General features: G+C 55.3%; 1 protein-coding gene across 2 annotated transcripts; it reads left to right on the top strand.

The window, feature by feature from the left end:
- The first annotated feature begins 492 nt into the window (after positions 1 to 492).
- On the top strand, positions 493 to 13650 carry VPS45 (vacuolar protein sorting 45 homolog). Of its 2 annotated transcripts, XM_062511274.1 has the most exons (16): positions 493 to 628; positions 721 to 855; positions 1157 to 1217; positions 1722 to 1801; positions 2410 to 2478; positions 2730 to 2867; positions 3178 to 3288; positions 4580 to 4714; positions 4995 to 5108; positions 5360 to 5527; positions 7630 to 7788; positions 8685 to 8792; positions 9065 to 9186; positions 10583 to 10714; positions 13042 to 13125; positions 13241 to 13650. In XM_062511274.1, exons 1-16 carry the CDS (start codon positions 536 to 538, stop codon positions 13371 to 13373), a joined length of 1842 nt encoding a protein of 613 aa, XP_062367258.1. In that variant the 5' UTR covers positions 493 to 535; the 3' UTR covers positions 13374 to 13650. The 2 variants fall into 2 exon arrangements, with proteins under 2 accessions (XP_062367258.1, XP_062367259.1); XM_062511275.1 differs by having other exon boundaries at positions 13042 to 13373.
- The last annotated feature ends 887 nt before the right edge of the window (positions 13651 to 14537 follow it).

Here is a 14537-nt window from a genome sequence, read left to right as displayed (position 1 = left end):
CAGCCCGGGTTTCCACCCGGTGAAACCGAGTCACGTCCTCTGTGCTTGGGGACCCTCGGGCGTGCCGAGCTTTCCCGGGGGCTTGGGACGTTTGGGACGGTTTGGAGTGGGTTTGGGTGTCCTTGGAGAGGGTTTCTGTGTCTTTGGGGTGGGCTGCGATGGATTTGGTTTGTTTTAGGGTGGATTTAGCGTGGGTTGGGGCGGGTTTGCGGCGTTCCACGGTAGGTTTGGGTGGGTTTAAGGGTGTCTGGGGTGAGTCTGGTTGGGCTCAGTCTCAAACTGCTCCGCCCTCCCCGAGCCATTTCCACAGCTCGGGTCCCCCGGGAGGGGAAGGACGGGCCGGGACTGCGGCCGCTCCCGCTGCCGGACTACAGCTCCCAGCAGGCACCGGGGCTGCTGCCGCTCCCGCTGCCGGACTACAGCTCCCAGCAGGCACCGGGGCTGCTGCCGCTCCCGCTGCCGGACTACAGCTCCCAGCAGGCACCGGGGCCGGGGCGGGTCAGGGCCGGCCCGGTAGAGGAGCATCTCCGCCAAGATGAACGCGGTGTTGGCGGTCCGGCAGTACGTGTCCAAGATGATCGAGGACAGCGGCCCGGGTATGAAGGTGCTGCTGATGGACCGGGAGACGGTGAGCGGCGGGGCTGGGAAGGCGGAGGGCGGCGGGGCCGGGAGCTGGGCCAAGGGCCGCCGTGACGGGCGCTGCCGCCCTGCCGCCCTCAGACCGGTGCCGTGAGCGTGGTGTACACCCAGTCCGAGATCCTGCAGCGCGAGGTTTATCTCTTCGAGCGCCTCGACTCGCCCAACAGGGAGCCCATGAAGCACCTCAAGGCCATCTGCTTCCTGCGGCCCACCAAGGTACGGACCAGAGGAGGAGGAAACGGCCTCAAATCGTGCTGGGGAGATTTAGGTTGGATATTCCGGATAATTCATTAATGGAAAGGGTTGTTCAGCCCTGGCACAGGGCAGTGGTGGAGCCACCTTGCCTGGAATTGTTCAAATCCGTGTGGATGTGGCAGTGGGGGACAGGAGTCTGTGGTAGCCTTGGCAGTGCTGGGGGGATGGCTGGACACCAACATTTCAGAGGCTTTTCCAACCTTAATGATTCCATGATTCCGTTTTCCTGAACTCTGCTCTCCCTGGTGCTGTTTCCATGCAGGAGAATGTGGAGCTCCTGGTGCAAGAGCTGCGAAGGCCCAAGTACAGTGTCTACTTCATCTGTGAGTATGGAGAGTCCAGGGGTCCTGGAGGTCCATAAATCTGGAACTGGTTCCGCATCCTAGTGTGGATGGGATAGGCCCTACACCTCAGTGTGGATCACACAGCTCCTTCCTGTGCTGGGTGTGTCAGGCAGGGGCTTCCCATGCATCCTGTTCATGCCACAGAATGTTCCATGAGTTTGGGAATGAGGCAAAATGACACGAGCTGGTTTGGGGTTGAAGTCTAGTCCTTCAGGCCGGGAATTAGTCAGTAGGATCCCAGGAACTGGGTGAAGTGGCCTCTAGATGTCATTGTGGCTCTGCAGGATGCAGTGGGACCAGGCGCTGGGAGATGGGCAGGGAATGAGTTGGGAGCATCCCTGGGAGGTGACTCAGGATTCCAACACCTGCAGGTACAGGGTTAGAGGGCCTCTGTGGGATCTGCTCCTGCTCCAGAGGGGATCGGACTAGTTGTCCCACAGGGTCTGCATGGAGCCCCAGTGTCCCTTCTGTGTTTCCTCCCAGATTTCAGCAATGTCATCAGCAAGAGCGATGTGAAGGCCTTGGCTGAGGCTGATGAGCAGGAGGTCGTGGCTGAAGTCCAGGTGAAGTTTGGATAGAAGTTTTTAGGTAGATCCAAACCCAAAAGCGAAGGGAAGGTCCAGACTGCCAGACACTGGGAGCAGGAGGGCTGTTGTTCCCAACAGGTTCATGACAGGCCTGGGTGGGAGGAGGGATGGACGCAAACGTGGGATGGAGAGGTAAAAGACAGAAAAGGTCCCATTTCTCTGTGCCCCGTGCTCTCACAGCTGCTGTTATTCTTGGTGTCTCACAAGGTGCTGCCAAGTTCAAATCCATGTGGATGTGGCACTTGGGGACATGGGTTAGTGGTGGCCTTGGTAGTGCTGGAGAGACAGTTGGACTCGACGGTCTCAAAGGGCTTTTCCAAAATCATTAATTCCATGGTTCTGCGTTTGTGCTGCTGCTGAAGAGCTGGGCACTGGAGCAATGCACAGTACCAAGCAAGGGAGCCGTCAGTGTGGTTTGGGGTGGAGGAAGGAAGGATGGTGGAGGAAGGAAGGATGGTGGAGGAAGGAAGGATGGTGCAATCCAGTGTGTCCAGGTGGTGGTGGGGCTGGGTGGCCGGTGCTGGCACATGGCTCGGGCTGGGGTCAGGGTTAGAGACATAGGACTGTCCTGCTCCCTTCCCCAGGAGTTCTACGGTGACTACATTGCGGTGAACCCACACGTCTTCTCCCTGAACCTGCTGGGCTGCTGTCGGGTAGGAACACGGCGAGTTGTCCTGTCAGGGCACAGCCTCGTAAACCGCGACCCCGGGGGGCTGCCGGAGGGGCCACGCGAGGGGAATGGGCCTTGGCAAGCAGAAGAACACCAGGGAGCTGGGGTTCAGACCTTGGGTACCTGCTGCTCCAGTGCAGCTGTGCTTTCCTGTGAGACTTCAGGACTTAGAAGCAGGGATGTGGGAAAGTGTGGGACCAGTGCACCCATGTGAGGTGCAGCCTTTCCTTCCAGGGCCGCAGCTGGGACCCGGCTCAGCTCACCAGGACAACCCAGGGGCTCACTGCTCTGCTCCTGTCCCTGAAGAAGTGCCCCATGATCCGGTACCAGCTCTCCTCAGAGCCAGCAAAACGCTTGGCCGAGTGTGTGAAGGTGAGAGGAACCCACTGCACATCCCTTTGGGATTCATTCAGTCTTGGTTAATTTTTTACATGTGCGTCCACTGGAGGATAAATTTCAGTAAATTCCATCATTTCTTTCGAGGCCCAGCACCGGGCAGGTTGTGTCCTGCTCTGCTCCCAGAGCAGCAGCTGGAGTACATTCCTGGGAGCAGTGTCCAAGTTCCCTGGGGCCTTCAGCAGCACAGTTGGGGTCTCACCCTCCCTTCCCTCTGTGCCTAAGTCCACACAGAGAGGGAGCCTTTTCCAGGTGTCCAAGTGGGATTTTTCCTGTTTCTCCACAGCAAGTGATCACGAAGGAGTACGAGCTGTTTGATTTCCGGCGCACTGAGGTCCCTCCCCTGCTCCTCATCCTGGACCGCTCTGACGATGCCATCACTCCGCTCCTGAACCAGGTAAGTCACAGGCTATGAGTCACATCCCAGGTGTGCCAGGCTGGGAGTCCTGCAGCAGCTGGAGTTCCACCCCTGGCAGGTCACAGGCTGGATTTAGGAGAGAAAAGTGTTGCTTCCCACCTCCAGTCCCTGCAATATCCCTCTTTTGTCCCTTGACTAGGTTTTCCAGACCTGAGTGGGGGTTGTTTGTGCTGGCTTTAGTGGCAGATGGACCCAGCACCCTGGAAAACAGGGCCACCAGCACTTCTGTGTGGCTTCTGGAGCCCCAGTGCTTTGCAGGGCCTTTCCCAAGGGTTGTTTGTCGGGCTGTGGGCAGCACACAGCTGTTGAGTGACCTTGCCCTGCCGAGTCCCCCTCTGTTATCAATGGCTGCTGGATTTGCTGGGAGCTGTTGGATTTATTTGTTCCATGCTGTGCTGCAGATCCTGGCAGGATCTGTTGGTCTCCCTTCATTTCTGTGGGGTTCCCTCAGAACCTGGGGATCAGGAGCTGCACATGCTTGGGATCAGCAGCCCCAGAACTGCTGTAACACTGGTTTTGCAGGAGCTAGAGGTGACATCTGGCACAGAGGGGTGTGGCTGTCACAGCCCAGCTCACACCTGGTTTATGGTGTTTAGGACTGTGCTCAGCATCGGGCATTATCTGCTGTTTCAGTATTTCCTATCCCAAAGAGATTCCCAGGGATGTAAATGGAGTGTTTGGCATGGCAGGGCTCTGATCAGCTGCCACCGTTCTCTCTGGGTTATTATTAGACTTCTCAGGATAAAAATAGAAACTTCTGATGTGCAGAAATGCTCCTGCCAGTGGAGCACATAGGGAATTCTGCAGTGGAACTGTGGGATCTCTCCCTGTCTGGGCAGAAAGTTGGGGGGGTTTGGTGACCAAAAGAGGTGTTGGAACAGGAATGTTAATCCCCATCCCTCTTTGGTCTCTTTTGAAGGTACTTGCAGGAATTCCTGATCTGGTGGGAGGTGTCCCTGCCATGAACAGGATGGGTTTAATGTCCCTTCCAACCCATGATTCTGGAATGGCCCTGGAGGGGAGTGGTTTCCCTCTGCACCATCTCCCCATCTGATTAGTTATCAGTGATGTTTTTCATTAATGTTTTTCATTTTCGTTTCATTCATATTTTCATTGGAATGTCCTGGCTGGTTTGAGGGACACACTCCCTGACTCTGCCGTGTCCTGGGGTAGCAGGAGCAGCTCTGACTGGGTTCAGCTGAAGTCCATTGATTTCCCAGTGCTGTGTCTCACCAAGGTCATCCCTTTGCCTTCCTCTGTCCCCTGGCAGTGGACGTACCAGGCCATGGTCCACGAGCTGCTGGGGATCAACAACAACCGCATCGACCTGTCCCGGGTGCCGGGGATCAGCAAGGACCTGCGGGAGGTCGTCCTGTCAGCTGAGAACGATGAGTTCTATGCCAACGTAGGTGTCCTGGGGGCATTCACCCCAAATCTGAGGGTTTGCCCCAGGAAAGGAGCTTCCCAATGACTTTGAGCCTCAGGGTGGGGATGTGCCGTTCGTGACAGTCAGTGTGCAGCACTGGTGACATCTGGTGTGAGATAATGTGCGCTGTTTGTAATTTGATTTCAAACCCTGCTGCAGGTTTTGGGGGATGGAGCCACTTTCTCCCAGCTGCTAAGGCTGTGCCTTGGTCAAGACTCTCAAGTTAGTTTCCTTCTGCTTCCTGTCATGTTCCACACAGAACATGTACCTGAACTTCGCTGAGATTGGCACCAACATCAAGAACCTGATGGAGGATTTCCAGAGGAGGAAGCCAAAGGAGCAGCAGAAGCTGGAGTCCATCGCAGATATGAAGGTACAGACAAAGTCCATCCCAGCTTTGTCCCATCCTTTAATATTAGGAGTAAATAAAAAGTACATTCCTCCCAGAGATCTCCTGGTAATGAGAGAAATCCTGTGGGCTCCTGGGATCAAGGTGTCTGATCCTCTGCGCACCTGCGCAGGGCTTGGATTGCTGGGAATTTGTAGAGTTTATGGCTGGCTGTACCCATCTTCTGTCTCCTGCTTTTCCCTGGAAGCACCCCCTGCCTCAGTTTCCCATCACAGGCCTTTGTGGAGAACTACCCTCAGTTCAAGAAGATGTCAGGCACAGTGTCCAAGCATGTGACAGTGGTGGGGGAGCTGTCCCGGCTCGTGGCAGAGCGGAACCTGCTGGAGGTGTCAGAGGTGGAGCAGGAGCTGGCCTGCCAGAGTGACCATTCCAGTGCCCTCCAGGTACTCATGCTGGCTCTGGATAGGGGGGGTTTGTCCTGTCACTCTCTTGGGAGTGGGGATTGGATGCTGGGAGGCAGTGGGAGCTCTGTGTGCAGATACCCTGTGGGGAGGGACACTGGATGTGGAATTGCTCCTTGGTGCTCAGCTCAGATGGGAATGAGTCATCGTTAATAACTGGCTTGAGAAGCATCTTTGCAAATCCTGTTCTTACATCCCACAATCCAACATTCTTTCATTATATTCAGCCAGTTGGCTTCTGGCAGGCACAAGGATAAAACAACCTCAGATGCCGTGCAGGAGCTGATGTGTTTGTTGGGCAGGAGAAGAGCTGGAAGCCATGGAATTATCTTTACCTATTTTTTAAAGCAAAACCACTGGAAAGTCTCTTAGATCCAAGATTTCCTTGGCAGAGAGGCCTGGAAAAGCTGGAGAGAGACTCTGAGACAGCTGAACGTGGGCCCTTTGTGCCGTGACCAGAGCAGGGTCTGGCAGAGTCAGTGGTGATGGATTCAGGCTGGTGTTCAGCAGCAGTTTTTGGATGGGGCTGGCTCAGAGCAGGGTGGAACAGCCACTCACTTCTGAGAAATGATTCCTTGATTTTTGGTAGCGGAGGGGGATTCCCAACACGTAACAGACCCTTGCATGGCACTGGGGAAGCAGAGGGACTGGGAAATGAGGAAAAGCTTATCCAGCAGGTTTGAGATGTTTTCCCCACCTCTGTGACTCCAAACTCCAGGTCGGGACCAAGGGGGTAACACTGGACTGTCCCCAGAGGTGGAATGTGCTCCCATCCTCTGGGCTGGTGCTTCCTTATGGAGCAGCGAGTGTCGGGATGGGATTCCATAGCTGGTGTCTGGCAGGATTTACATGGCTGAGTATGGAACTGGGAATGCAGCCAGAAATGTGTTTGCTGGAAGCAGCCTCTGAGGTCCTCGTGCTGTATCACTGTCTTCAGCTCAGGTTGTTGCGCTTTAAAAGTCAAATATTCCCAGTCTGTTCCCTCCCTGTGCCATGAGCCATGTTTTTTGATGGAATATGCATAGCACAGAGCTGTGCCACGGTGTTGCTGGGGTCACCTTTGTATTCCTGGGGTCTTGCTCTACACAGAGTTTCTGCAGTTCTAGAGCAGAAATGCTGCCTCAGTTTCCTCAGTTTCTTTCCAACCCTGTATCTGAAGAGCCCTGTTGTATTTCAACAGCAACCGAGGCCATTGGGAGATATGCAGCAGCCTGAAAGGGAATGGAAAATCCTCTAAGTGGGATCTTTGTCCCTGCAGCCACTCTGCCCTGGGCTGTGCCTGCTGTGGCTCCCAATGGCAGCAAGAGGGGCAAGGCCACAGGACAAGAAGCAGCAGCCAGAGCCTGGAATAAGGGTGGAATTGTTCTGCCCTGATGTCACTTCAGAGACTGTTGGATCTCTGGTGGCTTTGAGCCCCCCAGTCTGGGACATTTGGGTTCTTCCTCCCCTGGGCTCTCATTAACCCTGACACAGTACATGAGCCCTGGGAGCTGAATGGAGTGTTGGAATCCCAGCTCCTCCCATGGACAATGGCTGTTCTGTTCTCTGCTTCCTGCTGGTCCTGGCACTGCCAGCACAGGAACCTCCCTGGGGCTCTGGCCCACCCCTCACAGGTGGATTCCTGACCCTGAATGGTGAAATTCCTCTTGATCCTCCTCACAGACAGGTTTTTATGCTGTGTTTTTGTCACTAGTCAACATCAGTCAAATAGATGCCAACAAACACCAGGGCCAGGGTGGTTAATCCAGCAGTAGATCAGGAATGATAACAGATCCCTGTTCTTCCCTGTAGCTAGGATCTCTCTTCCCATGCTTTAATTCCTTCCAAAAGTCCAAATGTTTGCTGAGACTTTGATGCCTCTGCCTTGCACCTTCCAAAAAGGAAATGGAGCTGGGGGCATTGCCTGAGGGGTTTTTTTGGGGCCGGTTTAGTGGCGGAACCTGTGGGGTGCCTCTGCTCAAGCCGGCAAGACCCAGGCAAGAGCTCGGAGTTATCTGAAAGTGCCAGTGAAGGCAGCGAGGCTGCGGGCGCTGCAGCAGTCCGGGGTGGCCCCGCGTTCCTGAGGTGCCGTGTGTGTCCCGCAGAGCGTGCGGCGGCTGCTGCAGAGCCCGCGGCTGTCGGAGCTGGACGCGGCACGGTTGGTGATGCTCTACGCGCTGCGCTACGAGCGCCACGGCAGCAGCGGCCTCCCGGCACTGCTGGAGGAGCTGCGGGGCCGGGGCGGCACCGACAGGTACCGAAAGGTAACCCCGGGGTGGGGCAGGAGCAGGGGAAGGTACCGAGAGGTAACCCCGGGGTGGGGCAGGAGCAGGGGAAGGTACCGAGAGGGTAACCCCGGGGTGGGGCAGGAGCAGGGGAAGGTACCGGGAGGTAACCCCGGGGTGGGGCAGGAGCAGGGGAAGGTACCGGGAGGTAACCCCGGGGTGGGGCAGCCCCGAGGTCCCACAGGATGGGGGGGAATTGCTGCTCTTTAGGGTGAAACCTGCCTGCTCCGGGTCAGCCCAAGGCTGTGTTGTTGCTCTGAGCTCGGGTGGGACCTGCGAGTGTGACTTTAAAAGGTGTTTTAATTAAGTGACTCGATTTTTATTTCCTAAATCAGTGATGTTGGGGGGTTGGACTCCAAAGGTCCCCTCTACTCCTGACTAGTCTGTGATTCTGTGATATTATGAAGGATTCAATAAAGAAGGGATGGCAGGAGCCCACTGGGAGGGGAGTGTGGCAGTACACTTCCTCTTGTCTTTTCCTCCCCCACTTTCCCCAGCTTCTACAGCACAGGCAGTGGCTTCAGCGAGGGGCTGGGGATGGAGAGGAGCTGGCAGGGAGGGAACAGGTGGCAGTGCCAGGAGCAGCTGGGGAGGAGGTGGAGGAGCGGGATGATGTCACCTCGTGTGGAGGAGCTGATGGCGCTGCTGCAGGCGATGGAGATGAAGCCTATCCTCAAGCAAGAGGGTCAGGGTGGGCTGGGGGGTGCGGGGGTGCTGCTGCTCTGCCCCCTCACCTCCATGTGCAGTTCCATTGGGATCACCTCCGTGGCTCCTTGTCCCCATTCCAGACCTCCATGAGGTGTCTGCAGTGACTCCTCACCACAGCCTGGAAGGAGTTGCCAGGCTGACAGGGCTCCTGCCCTCTCCCTGCACAGCTGGTGTCTGCCGTGGTGGAGTACGGAGGGAAGCGGGTCCGAGGCAGTGACCTGTTCAGCCCCAAGGATGCTGTGGCCATCACCAAGCAGTTCCTCAAAGGCCTGAAGGTACCAAGCTGCCGTGGGAAACGGGGACTGACTCAACCAAAGCTGCAGCCCAGAGAAGGAGCGGGGCTGGCAAGAATGCTGTGGGCTGCTGGCTCAGGACTGGAGTTTCACAGTGGGCAGTGGCTTCAGGGCCTGATTCCACTGAGAACAGTGGGAGTGAGCTGCTGGAGAGCTTCTCAGTCCCAAATCCAGGGGTACTGAATCCTGCTGTGCCTCTGCTGATCCTCCTTCCCTGCTGGGCCACTTCCTAAAGAGCTTCTCTCTGGCTGCAGGGCATTGAGAACGTGTACACCCAACACCAGCCCCTGCTCCAGGAAACCCTGGACCAGCTCATCAAGGGAAAGCTCAAGGACAGCCAGTATCCCTACCTGGGCCCCAACACACTCCGGGACAGGTATGTGGGGCCTTTGGGGCAGAGCCTGCACTGGGACACACCAGCTGCCCCTGGCCCTGGGACATCCCTGGTGTCCCTGCTGCTGTCCCCACAGCGAGGTTGGACTGACGATGGACAGAACTGGGGCTTGGCACAGAAATCTCTTGGATTTGGCGGTCTCATATCCCCAAGAACGTTCCCTGGAGCAGGCTCCCAGGGCTGGGATATGTCTCATCCTGGCTTGCCTTGCTGGCTTGGATGTGCCATTCCCATTGGGAGGCTCAGGTGAAGGATGAAGCCCTTGCTCCTCAGAGCTGACTCTGTGATGGCTGTGCCTTCTGGTGTTTGGGGACTGCCAAAAATAGTCCAACTGCAGCTCTCCTGCGTGGCCAGTGCTGTTCCCAGTGGGAATGGGATCCTGCTGGAGAGGGTCACGCAGACTCAACCCAGACTCTGAAGAGACGTAGGCTTTGGGTGGTTAGTTGCAATACAGGCCATGTTGGGAAAGGACTGCACTCACCACCTTTTACATGAGTTTTCCCTGCTTTTCCTCATCCCCTTGAATGGGGAGGAAGTGATGTGGGGATCCATGGAAATCTAGTGGCCAACATGCTCCCTCTGTGCCTGTGTCCCAGCCAGGCAGGAGCAGCTTTGCTCTAGGTTGTTCTGTCCATGCAGCGATCCAAGAAAGAAGTCCCTGGTGTTGGTTCTTCCAAGGGATTGGGATTGTGGTTACAGGAGAGGGAAGGAACAGCTCACTTGAAAGCAGGACAGGCACAGCACAGCTGAGTTTGTGTTGGGATGGAGGAAGGTGCTTCCCTCCTCTCCCCACTTCGTCTTGTTTCGCTTCTCTCTACCATCCCACATTTCCCTGCTGGCTGGGAAATGTCCCCTCAGGACAACTAAGGCACAAATCCTGATCAGTCACAAGCACGAGCTGCCCCGAGCCTGCGAGCTCCAAGGCAGCGCTGTGTCCTTGCCTGACTCCAGAATTGATCCTGATTTCCCAGCCCCAGCAGATCATGCATTAAACACGGGTGTGTGGATCTACAGGGATTGGGGTGCTGCTGCTGGAGGCTGCTCGGGGCTGTGAGTGGAAGTTCAGGAGAGGAGAGGTTTTGGGGGATTCAATGGGTTGTTTTCAGCTCCAAGCCTGGCACGTCACAGAGATGAGGGAGGGTCTGGAGGAGGTGTCCTTCTGATCATGGATCACTGCCTCCAAGGTGCAGGATTTATCCTTGGCTTTGTCTGATCCCAACTCAGGATTTATGGCTGCTCCATTCCAGAAACTGCCCAAGGCCAGGTTGGACAGGGCTTGGATCCACATAGTCTGGTGGAAGGTGTCCCTACTATGAATGAGATGAGCTTTTAGGTCCCTTCAACCTTAACCATTCCATGATTTGTGCCTTTATCCCAGGCCTCAGGACATCATCGTGTTCCTCATTGGGGGGGCCACCTACGAGGAGGCTCTGGCTGTGTTCAACCTGAACCGCTCCAACCCCGGCGTCCGCATCGTCCTGGGTGGGACCACCATCCACAACACCAGGAGGTAAAATCCACCTCTCTGCAGATCCTGCCTGTAAAACTGCTGGCACAGCAGGAATTTAGGATGCCTGTGGAATCCCCACATGGAAACGGGCGTCAGTGCTCCAGACCCAGCTCTGCTCATGGTGGTTCAGGGACAGATCCCTGAGCTGGAGGTTTAACTTTCATTTCTCTGAGTTCAAGGGCAGGCAAGTAGAGTTTTCCGTAGAGTTTTTCTAGTTCATAACACTAGGAAGCCAGAGCAGCACGTGGGAATTCAGCACTGAATGAACCTGCAGCTGCTTTGCTGAAGTTGGGCAAAGATCCCTGGCAATATGGAATTCCCAGTGGGAAATGTCTGGTTTATAAATACTAATAATTTTTCCTGAACCCAAATTACTGACTTTGGGCACAGGAGAGAATTGAGGCCACAGTGGGAATTGCTTCCCATCAGCACAGCTTGCTGCTGGCCAGGCAGGAGAGCAGGAATTCTCTCCACATTCCCAATGTTCAGTGTGGGATGGTGGGAAAATCCTGAGCTGCTGCTGAAGCTCAGGATCTGCAGCTCCATCATTGGCTCCACTTGGATTGGTGCTGCTAGGAGCCACCCGGGCTGGTTTGGGCTCTGCTGCTGTGCAGTCCCTGAATTATTTACAGAAAAACTGGGATTCTGTATCCAAATTTGCATTTCAAAGAATGAAGTGTGTGGGGGGGAAGGAAAATAAAAGGCTGGTGCTTTGGAGGGGATGGATGTGGCTGGGTCTTGCCTGGGGAGGACAGCAAAGAAACAGCCCTGTCCCAAATGATCCATTTCCACTTGGATAAGGTTTCCCTGGGGATGGAAGGGCAACAAAGCTGTCTCCTGTCCTGTTATCCACATTTCCAGCATAGTGCCCTAGGATCAGGGATATCTCAGCACATCCGTGAGGTGTCTGATATGAGGAAAGCCAGGTTTTAGTGTGTCTCAACCCCTCCTGTAATCCATGGCCTTGCTGATTCCCGTAGGATTAGGGCAGATATGTCACCAGAAGCAAGGGGATTTGGGTGTTAATGCATCGAGCAGCCGTGTAAGCACCTAATCCTGGTTCCATTGTTCTTACTCCCTGCTGGAACTGGGACCAACATCTGTGGGCCCAGAGGGGTGGCCCAAAGGATGGAGAATTCGCTCTGCTCCTAGGGATTTCAGAGTAATTCCACAGGGTTTGGAGGAGAAAGGGTTACAAAGGATCAATAATTGGATAAAAAGGGTTGCCAGGAACATCTGGTGCTGGGGCTGACTCATCCTGGGCAGGTTGAGCATGAACCTGCTGGGACTAATCCCAGGATGTGGGGCCTGACCCAGTTACCCAGTTACAGCCGCAGTGGTGGCACCAGATCCTTCTGGGGACCCTCCTTACTGTGCAGGGCTCATTTCTCCTGGGAATTCCATCTCCAGGCCCTGGCTGGCTGGGGCAGCTGTGGAGGTGTGCCTGTGCTGTGTCCTCACCTGCTCCTGCAGGATCTGCAGGGTCCTGGGAACAGCAGCCTCAGCAGGGGAGACTTGTGCTATGCTGCAGCTCATCCCTGGAGGGCAGATGGGAGTGTTTTGGCTTTTGCCTCCAGTCACTCCAGACTGGGAATGTGCTCAGAGAGGACATGCCAAGGGACCCTGAGGTGTCACTTGTCACAGGCACAACCTGCTCCAGACAGCACAAAACCAGGAGACCCTAAAAACACCAGTCATTCCCTGCCAGATCTCAGTTCTGCCTGGTTCTAGTGCCTAAAATAACCTGGAGTAGGGAGAGCTCAGGCTGGAACACAAAGCCAGGTGCCAGAGCCTGTCCCAGTGGGCGCTGCCCGGGCTGTGCCCCCCTCCCAGCTGTGTCCAGTGGGACTCAGAGCTGGGTATTGCTGCATGGTTTTGCAGGAGACTTTAGGGTTTTACTGTTTTTCAAACCCCTCAAGATTCACAACCTGGGCAGGAAGAGCTGCTCAAGCCCCAGTTTAGGGGAATCCCATTTCTTAGGATTTATGGCATCTCTTGGTTTGTATTTCTTTACAGTTTTTGGTGGTTTTTTAAGCACTGCTTAAAGAATTGAGATCACCTGATCAGCACATTGAGGGATGAGTCAGCCTGGGAATGGCCGTGGTGTCTCATTGCCAGAGGAACCATCCTTGGCAGCACCCTTCTGGCTGGGAGCATTCCTGGCTTTGGGAGCTGCTCCCAGCCATGGCTGTGTGATGCCAGTGGGCCTGAGGCCTGTGCTGGGGACAGTCACAACCCCTCTGGCCTTACATACCTCTTGGACAAGTGTCAGGGTGCCATGAGCAAATCTCTGGCCCTCGTTCCACTGACCTGAACCTTTCCTGCAGCTTCCTGGAGGAGGTCACAGCCACGGGATTCCGCGGTCGAAACACTGACAGCTCCCAAGTCCCACCAAGGTCCAGCAGCCGACGGTGAATCCTGAAGGAATGAGTTTTTTGTTTTTTTTTTTTTTTGCATGTTCAGAGCTTTCCCAGAGCAGAGCAGGATGTTCCTGCCCTGCAACTGGAGTTTCCCCTTCACACCCAGAATGGCAGCGAATGCTGGAGCTGGCACTAGCCCAACAGAGAGGATGTGCCCCCACTACAGCTCCTCACTGTGCCCTCACAAACAGCACCAGGACTGGGATTGTCACCTGAGGGGAGCCTGGGAAAGCCCTTGATTCCCTGCAGGTCCTGGCTCATTACCAGGACACACAGGATGAGTCTCATGAGGAACCCAACGATGCTGCCCCATGCTGGGGGAGCAGCTGTGGGGGTGCAGCTGTGGCACAGGAGCCCTTTGCTCTGTTGTCTGTATATGTTGAATCCTATTAAATCCCCCACTTTGGCCAAAACTGTCTGCTAGATGATTCCCACTTTCCCTTTCCCAATCCCACAGGGTGCAGTTAAAGCCTGAGCCTCCACTGGAGCTTTTGTTTCCCTCCAGGGCCACACCAATGAACCTGCAAGTGTGTTTCCAGCTCTGCTCCCTGGCCTCTAATCAGCATTTGATTGGGAATTAACAAGCCCGATCAAATGAAATGAGCTCCTAAATCCCTGGGAATTATCTTGGCATCACAACTCAGTCCTGTTGATGTGGGATAGAGCAAAGCCCTGCAGGGAGGAGGGGTCCTGGCCCTGGGGATCCTGGGCAGCTCTTTGGGGAAGGGAAGGGAGAACACAGCCTGGTCTGGGGCTGGTTCTCTTCCCACAGCCAGGGGTGGAACTGGGTGGGCACCTGTACAGTGAATTTTGGGTTGCTGGGACAGGCAGAGCTGCAAGTGAATTCTCTCTTACACATGAGTCAGGTCTCTGACAGCCTGAGACCCCAGCAGAGGGGAGCTGTGTCAGCCATCAGAGGATACTGAGCAGCCCCCTGCCCCATCCTGTCCTCCAGCAGCCCCTTTCCCAGACAACAACGCTGTAATTAGAGACATAGAAAAGCCCTAACTAAACTTTGCTTGCCTTCCAGGCAGCAGGTTCACACTTGATATCCAGAGGCAAAATGCTGTGTGTGGGGTGTTAAATACGTAAATAAACAGTTTGCTGATCTGCTCTGCAAGAAGAGGTGATTTTGGCAATAGCTGCTTATTATGGAGCAGCACAAGGAACAGCTACAGTATCAGGGCCAGGTGTAGCAAAGGGGCCGTGTCAACATAGGGAGAGATACAAACACACCTTGGAGAGGCTTTTCATTCTGCCCACAAGGATGAGGATGGGGATGAGAAGCTGCACAGGCCATGTCACCTCTCACTGCTGAGCAGCCTCCAGGGTCAGCCTCATTCCTGGAAGTGCAGCCACCTTTTTCTGGTACAGAAATGGGAGCCGGGTTCTCTCCTGTCTCC

Source organism: Cinclus cinclus, chromosome 31 (assembly GCF_963662255.1).
Source record: "Cinclus cinclus chromosome 31, bCinCin1.1, whole genome shotgun sequence".
Classification (NCBI taxonomy): Eukaryota; Metazoa; Chordata; class Aves; order Passeriformes; family Cinclidae; genus Cinclus; species Cinclus cinclus.
Note: the sequence above shows the minus strand (reverse complement) of the source record. Positions and strands in the feature narration are given on the sequence as shown.